Genomic DNA, 9,066 nt, shown 5'->3' with positions numbered 1-9,066 from the left:
GTAGCAGGTGGAGCAAATAATACCAAAATATCAACATGCAGGTCACCGTGTTACATACACGTGGCTTCCTTGGATGGTAAGGATCCTTAGGTCGAAATTGACCAAGAATATGAGTGAAAGAACTCTTCAAAGTAAAGGCTGGGAGTCCAAAGTGTAAATTGCTCCTTAATAGTATGCATGCTGAGCATTGAAAATACTTTAAAACAGACAAATAAGGATATGAGTAAGTGCAACTCATAGATAGAAGATGGTATGATTGGAAGGTCCTGATCTGGTCATAAAATGTCTTCCTGTCCTGTCTCAGTGTACACAGAATTTACTAATGGCATTAACATTGGTGACACCTCCTCCCATTCTTTTCTGCTCATTTTAGGGGCTTACATCCAGTTGGAACATCTGGGCTCTGGAGCTTATCCCTCATTGGATGCTTAGGTATTCCGTCGGTAAAATAGTAATACTCATTGGCTATACTACATAAAAGAATCAGGCAAAAAAAATTATATGTCAAGGTAGTGCATGCATTATTTAACATACTACTGTAAAAACATTTAAAAAACATATGGAGAAGAATTTTATGGTGAATGAGCAAGTGGCGTAGGCAGAAGCACAAGTCCACTCCCGCCTAATCTTACTCTGCAGCAATTTAATTTCCTTTGGGGCCTTGAGTGCCAAGTGGGTGAGACTTCCACCCCATTTGGGAAGGAAGCACCACGACCGAGATCCTCTGGTCAGTCAAATGGCTGGCAGCTCTCTGGTCCCAGCCACACCACCCAGAGCAGGACTCTAAAATTCTGCCCATGGAAATATTAAAATATTGTAACAACATTTCGAATGAATGAATCTGTTCACTTTTGGAACATTAGTATTGTCTTCAGGGACTGAGCATCACTTTGCATTAGTTTAGAGCATGTGTAAGCTGGGGTTTCCATGGTGATCAAGTGCTACTGGATCATTGCCAGTCTTCAGCAGTGTTTGCACTCCATCTACTCGCCTGGCGATTAAAGCTACATCAGAACATGTCTGTAAATGAACACGACACTTAAAAGATAAAGTTCAAATATCAAACTAATTTTCTGCTGAAACTTAGATCTCAGTGATAATTTCAGTGATATAATAAACAGCTATTAGTGTAAATTTCATGCAATGAATCGAACAACAGAATGCTGAGACATTTCTATTTTTTAGAATAAGTGCATAATTTTTCTGAACAGTTATTATCTTTGTTAGAAGAAGATGAAAGGTCATCAAACTGAAATCTTAACTCTGGTTCCCTCTCTGCAGATGCTGCCTGACCTGCTGAGTTCCAGATTTCCTGTATTTTCTGTTTTTATTTCATATTTCCAGCGTCTGCAATATTTTGCTTTTGTTCAAATAAATCCATGATTGGTGAGTTAAACCTCCCATTAAACAAACGAATAATTAGTTCAGTTTTGTTTCCTGTTGGAACAGTGGCTAGAATTTTTAGCTCGGCCTGTAGGCCCGGGCCCGACACGTCCAAGCGTGAAATAAAGCACGTTGACATTGGCCGAGCGTGCCTACGTCAACACGCATTCCCGCGATATTTCAGTAGGCAGGCGCCCGATGAAGACGGAGGTGCGCCCACCATTAATTAAGTGGCCAGTTAAGGCCCTTTAGACACCAATTGTCTCAGACTTTACGTAGCCCGTGCGATTTTCAGGCTGTCGCATGGGCTAAATGGGCAGGTGGGCAGGCCACAATTTCAAAAACCTCGTCCACGGGTAGGATAAGAGGGGTCAAGGGGCTTGTAAATGCGAGTAGTTTGAAGGTTTGGATATAACTTGCTGCTGGTTGCTTGTGTGAACAGGACATCTTCATTTCGCTTCAGAACTGCATTGACAGAAATAAGAGGCTTCAGTTCAGGACTCAGTCTTGTTCTCCATGCCCCCGGAGAATTCATACCACTTGGGGCCTTCCAGTTATCAGACAGCCTTCCCTTACCCTGGTAATGGGGAATGTGGTCTCCACTGGAGGCACCTCCTCCTCTGAGGAAGAGAGGGCCAGAAGGGGGAGGAGACCGGGTGTCCCTTTTCAGCCTCCAGGCAAGCGATCTGCGGGAGGGGAGGCGCAGGCACAAGGGGTGCAGGGCCAACAGGAAGTCCAAGGCGGAAGGGGCCACAGAAGATGCCATTATCCTGTTGCCAGGGTTTACAGGCAGCGATGCAGCTACCTCAATGTGCCAATGTTTGTCAGAGGATCAGCCCTGAGATCAGCTCTGACTATATGGGTGAACACCCCATGCCAGTGGTGCTGAAGGTCACGGTGGCCCTCAACTTATGTGCCTCCGGCTCCTTCCAGGACTCAGTGGGGAATCTGTGTGGAGTCTCCCAATCAGATATCCACAGTTATGTCAAGCTGGGGACAGACGCTCTGTTCAGGCGTGTATTAACTTTCATCCACTACCGCTGGGATGATGCCAGTCAGACACAGCGAACCAGAGGCTTTGCAGCGATTGCTGGCTTCCCCCGCGTCCAGGGTGCAATCGACTGCACACATGTGGCCATCAAGCTGCCAGCAGGTGAGTCCGGTGCCTTCATCAACAGGAAGGGCTTCCACTCCATGAACGTGCAGATAGTGTGTGATCACAGGATGCTGATTCTGCAAGTCTGTGCAAGGTACCCAGGCAGCTCCCATGATGCTTACATCCTGAGACATTCCCAGGTAGCAAGGTTCTTCAGTGCTCCAGCCCGGCTGGATGGATGGCTGCTGGGTGACAAGGGCTATCCCCTCAAAAGGTGGCTCGTGACGCCGCTCCGCTACCCAAGAACGGAGGCCAAGCAGCGGTACAATAGGAGCCATGCCTCCACAAGGGCTGTGGTAGAGAGAACCATAGGTCTTCTCAAGATGCGCTTCCGATGCCTGGACTGTTCAGGAGGTGCACTGCAATACCGCCCAGATCGTGTGTCACTGATAGTGGTTGCACGCTGTGCCCTTCACAATCTGGCAATGGAAAGGGGGGATACAGTGGAGGGAGAAGATCTTGACGCAGTTGCACAGGCAATAGACGATGAGTCCAGTAGTGAGTCCAAGGACGAGGATGATCAGGAGAACATTGAGGGGATAGACGCTGACCTGGGCAACCTACAGGGAGGCAGGGACAGCCGGGACTCTTTGATCCAACTCTCCTTCAGCTGACAGGACCAGTTCCTTGGTCAACAACACATACTATGTGCCATTTCAATAAAGTTTAAGGAGAAACACGTCCATCATAACGTCATAGCTTACCCTGCACCTGCAGAACAAATGAAGCATCCAGAGTTTTGCACAAAAACACATTTAATTAACTGGTGCCTGGCAAACATTCTACAAATTAACATTAACCGGTGTTTTCCATCACACCAATAAACACTGAATGGTAAAATGGGGGAAACAAATATTATCCGTGATCAGGCCATGTTGTGATTAAGGTGTTTTAAGTTTTCACTTATGGGTGCTACATCTAGGTGCACCCCCTTGCTGGCACCAGCATTGGAGACAGCCTGCTCACTCTGCTGTCCTGTTGGCCTTGATGACTTTGGCAGGCGTCCTCTGACCTTTGGAGCCTGTGCTGGCCCCGCCTGGGAGGGAGCGGCCAGTGCCACGGCTGGCATCTCCCCAGTCACTGCAGCCTCATCGGATGCCACGGTCACTGGCAGAGGGGCGGAGGAGCTGCTGCCATCATCTGGAGCGCCCTGAGAGGACAGGCAGCCCGTGCGCCAACGTGAGGTCACTCTGGACCTCCCTGCTCACTATTGATGGATGGGCACCTAGCTGGGTTACTGGGTGCCCAATCCATCTCCCACACTGACACTGACCGCCTGAGGTCATTGCCAGTGTGAGGGCTTGCAGGTCTGAGCACATCCTCAGAACACCTGATTCAGTTCCTGGAGCAGCCTCTCCATGAGAGTCGCCTCTCTCTCCATGGAGGAGGCATTGCGCTCAGCCATGAGGGTCAACACATTGCTCACGCTCTGCATGGACTCCTCCACAATGGAGACCATGGCACGCATTCCCTCATGTATCTCTGCCAGATCCTCCCGCACACCCTGCTGGATGTCCAGCATCTGCTGCCTCATGGACGACTCCAGAGGCACATCATCAGCCATCAACTAAGCATTATCCTGGATCCAGCCATCCTCCGGCTGCTGGCGCCCTGGGCACTCTCTGCCTCCGCCTGCACCTCAAGCAAGTGTGAAGTGCCCTCACCAATGTGCACCGAGATAGTAGCCGGCAATCTTGTGCCCACTGAGGTGTTGGTATCTGCACGGGTGCCTGCTTGAGAGAACGGTTGTGACGCAGATGCATTCTGATCAGTGTGGTCCTCAGGGGTCAGGGGTGGGCCTTCAGGCTCCTCATCCCGAAGGGGCGGTGAGCCTAAAAGAAAGAACAAGGACATGTCATGAAGTTGTCGCACTATTACTGTGCATGCCTGGCAGCCTCATGAGACAGAGATATGCATCAGGTTGCCCTCGTCTTTCCATTATCAATGGGGATTCCAGGTTCGAGGCTCATATCAATATAGAGACTACAGTGGAATGGTTGCAATTACTGATATTCTCACTTCAGTGCTCTGCACTCTTACCTCCCTGTGGCACCCCAACCTCACTGCGGCTGCTTGACCTAGGCGCATGGCGCCTCTCTAGCTCCAGGGCCTCCTGCTCATAATGAGTGAGGATTAGTAGGTGCGGGGGTCCCCTGCCAGTACGCGACCTCTCTGCATTGTTATGGGATGTTTTCTCCTGAAAGGATAGAGGAGCATTGATTAGTCCACTCTCTATCTGCAGCGCCATTGCAGCCTGGCCAACCACACCTGAGGAAGACCAAGCAGGCCTCAGCGCATTCATGACTCTGGAGCCGCAGGACACTCAGTCCAAGCAGACAGGGCTCACAAGGGGGCCCAGATGCTGCCTCATTGACATTTGCCACTCACACTCTAACACCTCTGAGGTCCACGGGGGGTTGGGCAGCTCTTAACTGCTCTCCACACTGACCCATGCCAACACGGTACTCACCCTCCCCGATCGCAGCAGATCGTTGAAGCGCTTCCAGCACTGCACCCATGTGCGCCTCACCATGTCGCGACTGCTGACCCTGGATGCCCCCTCTTCCCAGGCCTTTTTGGTGAGGTGGGCGGGCCTCCTCCTCCCGTCCCTGGGGACAAGCGTTTCTCTGCTAGCTGCCACCTCCTCCAGGAGGGCAGCGAGGCACTCATCGGAGAAACGCGGGGCTGAATGCCCTGCCAACCAGCCCTCCCACCTGCCATGTCTACCTGCAACGCTGTCCATTACGGCTTCCACGTCCTTTGGTGGCAGTCTTCCAAGGGCTGCCAAGGCTGCATTTGAATTGGCCGCCGGGCCGTTACTGGTGGACATTGAGCACCCGCCCCTGCCCGCCCCTTTGCGCTCATTCCACAGCTGCGTCTTACGCTGGACGGGCCGTAATTGCAGGCGGCAGTCGGTTGCCCCACCGCCCCCCTGCTCACCCCTGTTGATCCTGCATGCCAAGGGCAAAATTTTGCCCAGTGTGTGTAATTTTAACCTAACCTGCCCAACATGAAGTTGACACATTCAGATGGGATGTCCATCTCACATGCAGCAGGATTTTTATTTCAATTGAAGTCAATGACCATCTTTTTTGATTATCAAAGCGGAGATGCTTGCAAGCCACTAAATCAAAAAGATCCAAATAATTTCACAAATTCCATTTCTGTGTCAGAGAACCAGGCCGCAGAATAACAACAAAATGATTAAATAACTGCGAAAATAACAGTGAGTTTAATGTTGCTCACTGTCATTAAATGTGTAAATTGTCCATCAACTTGTGTCAGGGAAGAGATATCCTGTGAATCTCCCAAAGTTGCTGTATGATCTGTGTCACTCCCTCATCAGCCTTGCGAGTGGGAACTCATATTCAATTTATACTCAACTTTGCTGTGAGCTTCATGAAATTGCTGCATTTGCACGTTAATTGCCTAATAAAAAGGTCACTGCTGGTAATTAACAGTGTTAATAAGGAGATTTATGTTTCTGCACTGCCGATCAATTCAGGAATTGATCAGCCCCTTAGAAAGGGGACAATTAAACTGTGAAATCTCATTCCTACAGTAAATTGTTGTTGAAGACTTCTAAAATTTAACATTTAAAAAGAAACTTACTTTTCCTTTCTGTCTCTTTATTCTGCTCTTCAATCAATCTTTCTTCCTCTTTCTTTGTTTCTATTTCCTCAATAGATTTGACTCCAATTCATTCTATTTCCTTCTGTGTCATATCTCTCTTGATCCTTAAATTTCATTGGTTAAGGATCCCATCATTCATTAAGGTCTCAGGTGCCCTGTTACCCTTGCAAAAATAAGGTGAACTGTGAGAGAAAAGCTCTAACAAGACACACCATGAGATGCCCTCCTTCATCAAAATCTGCACCAAAATTATTGATAAGTAATTGATCATTTAATTTTGGACATAACAGCTCACACTGAAAATGATTTCATACCTTTACTGCATTTCTTGAATTTAGGCTGATTAATTTTTAGTCCTCACATTGATTTGTGTTTTCTTTTATTTAGCACCAACCAGTTAGTCTGAAAGGCTTGTTTTGTGCTGTACCTATGTCCTTATACGTAACAATCAGTTGCCCTGCATTTTTCAAATAGCTTAGCAACTTTGGGCAGAAGATTTCTCCTGTTTGCTATTCGCAGAAAAACCTTCAATGCATGTGTAAAGAGAGATCACTTTCCCAATACACCGGAATTATGATTTTGATGGGCATATTATTATTTTTTTTGTTCACAGGATGTGGGTATCGCGTGCTAGGCCAGCATTTATTGCCCATCCCTAATTGCCCTTGAGAAGATGGTGGTGAGCCGCCTTCTTGAACCGCTGCAGTCCATGTGGTGTTGGTACACCCACAGTGCTTAGGGAGGGAGTTCATTCCTTTTTGACTCCATCACGGTTTGAAACAACTGAGTGGCTTATTAGGCCATTTCACAGAGCAGATAAGAGTCAACCACATTGCTGAGGGTTTGGAGTCGCATGTAGGCCACACTAGGTAATGATGGCATTAGTGAATGAGATAGGTTCTCACAACTATCAACATGATTTCATGGTCACTTTTCATTCCAGATTTTTATTAATTGAAATTAAATTCCACCAGGATCACTTAGCTCTATCACATGCTGCTTCTGCTGTTTGGCAAGCAAGTAGTCCTGTGTTGGAGCTTCACCATGTTGACACCTAATTTTTAGGTATGCCTGGTGCTACTCCTGGCATGCCCTCTCACACTCTTCATTGAACCAGGGTTGATCCCCGGGCTTGATGGTACATATGAACAAGGAGCAGGAGTAGGCCATTCAGCCCCTCGATCCTGCTCCTCCATTTAATAAGATCATGGATGATCTGGATGTAACCTCAAATTAGCATCCTGCCAACCCCTGATAACCTATCACCTCCTTGCTTACCAAGAATCTATCCATCTCTGCCTTAAAAATATTCAGAGACTCTGCTTCCACCACCTTTTCAGGAAGAGAGTTTCAAAGACTCATGACCCTCTGAGAGAAAAAAATTTGCCTCATTTCCGTTTTAAATGGGCGACCCCTTATTTTTAAACAGTGACCCTAATTCTAGATTCTCCCACAAGAGAAAACATCGTCTCCACATCCACCCTGTTAAGACCCCTCGGGATCTTCTATGTTTCAATCAAGTCGCCCCTTACTCTCCTAAACTCCAGTGGATACAAGCCTAGTTTGTCCAACCTTTCCTTATAAGACAACCCGCCTATTCCAGGTATTAGTCTGGTAAACCACCTCTGAACTGCTTCCAATGCATTTACATCCTTCCTTAAATAAGGTGTCCAATACTGTACACAGTACTCCAGATGTGGTCTCACTAGTGCTATGTATAATTAAAGCATAACATCCCTACTTTTGTATTCAATTTCCCTCACAATAAATGATAACATTCTATTAGCTTTCCTAACTACTTGCTGTAATGGTAATAGTAGAGTGGGAGATATGCTGGGACATGAGGTTACAGATTGTGGTTGAATACAATTCTGCTGCTGCTGATGGCCCACAGCAACTCATGGGTGCCCAGTTTTGAATTGCTGAATATGTTTGAAATCTATCTCAGTTTGCACGGTGGTAATGCCACACGGTTAAACTCTGTGGCACAGGGAGGGGAGAAGGGAAGCTTGGATGGAGAATTGGGATCAGTAAGGGCAAGTCAGCAGTGAGGCGGTGGGGGTGGGGGGGGCTGGGGGGTGGGGTGGCGGCGGTTGGTGGTTGGGGTTTTCGGGCAGGGCATGGAGGCTGGAAGAGGGTCCCTAGGGAGGATAGTAGGTAGGGTTGGGGCATGGAGGACTGAAAGAGGGCTCTGAGGGAGTTGGATGGGGTTGGGCTGTGGAAGTGTGCAGTGGGAAGGGCCTGGTTTGTGGTCAAGGGCAGGGGACAGGCAGCGAAGATTAAAGAAAAGGGTGAGGTTAGTACTATCCACATTTGTGTCCTGTGGTTCAAACTCAGGGTGTTGGCTGGCAGAGGGAATGTTCACAGACACAGGGAGGTTTCGATTTGTTAGGGGGCAGGACCATTCTACATCAGCTGTCACAAAGTAGATGTCGGGGAAGAAATTCAAATGAATTTCGCCCCCATAGTTACTGTTGACTATAAAGAGCAAGTTTCTGAACTCACTCTCCCAATTCCATTACCTTCTTAGTTGTAAAGTTACATGCATCAATTTCATGGGAAATAAAATCTGTATGAAATAAATATTTTCATTAATACTGTGTAACCAATTTAATTATGTGGAGAAGTTTATATATATATATAGATATTTACTAAAGCAATTTCTAGAATATCATACTTGTTCTGGTTGGGGGTTTGTGGTTATTTTGATAAGTGTGTAATATATTTCATTATATATTTTAATTAATTAATTTCAAGTCCACAATCATTTATTTATCTACTAATACAAGACAAGCTCATGGGAGTGGGAGGGATTACAAGCAATCACTGCACAACAGCAATTTCAGAATTTTTTTACTTAACTGATGTTCAGGAAGGATCATATGCAACCTTAT

At 47.1% G+C, this 9,066-nt stretch overlaps 1 protein-coding gene across 1 annotated transcript in view; it reads right to left on the bottom strand.

Moving 5' to 3' along the window:
• Positions 1-900: 900 nt before the first annotated feature.
• Positions 901-9,066, bottom strand: part of LOC144685340 (uncharacterized) — a 156,351-nt gene continuing 148,185 nt past the window's right edge. The window contains exons 16-18 of the mRNA XM_078549748.1: positions 5,267-5,490; positions 4,204-4,371; positions 901-1,004 (exon numbers count right to left, since the gene is read on the bottom strand). Coding sequence (XP_078405874.1) covers positions 901-1,004; positions 4,204-4,371; positions 5,267-5,490 — 496 coding nt within the window. The remainder of the gene's footprint in view (positions 1,005-4,203; positions 4,372-5,266; positions 5,491-9,066) is intronic.

The sequence above is a fragment of the Cetorhinus maximus genome, chromosome 10 (genome assembly GCF_964194155.1).
Source record: "Cetorhinus maximus chromosome 10, sCetMax3.hap1.1, whole genome shotgun sequence".
In the NCBI taxonomy this organism is placed as follows: Eukaryota; Metazoa; Chordata; class Chondrichthyes; order Lamniformes; family Cetorhinidae; genus Cetorhinus; species Cetorhinus maximus.
Note: the sequence above shows the minus strand (reverse complement) of the source record. Positions and strands in the feature narration are given on the sequence as shown.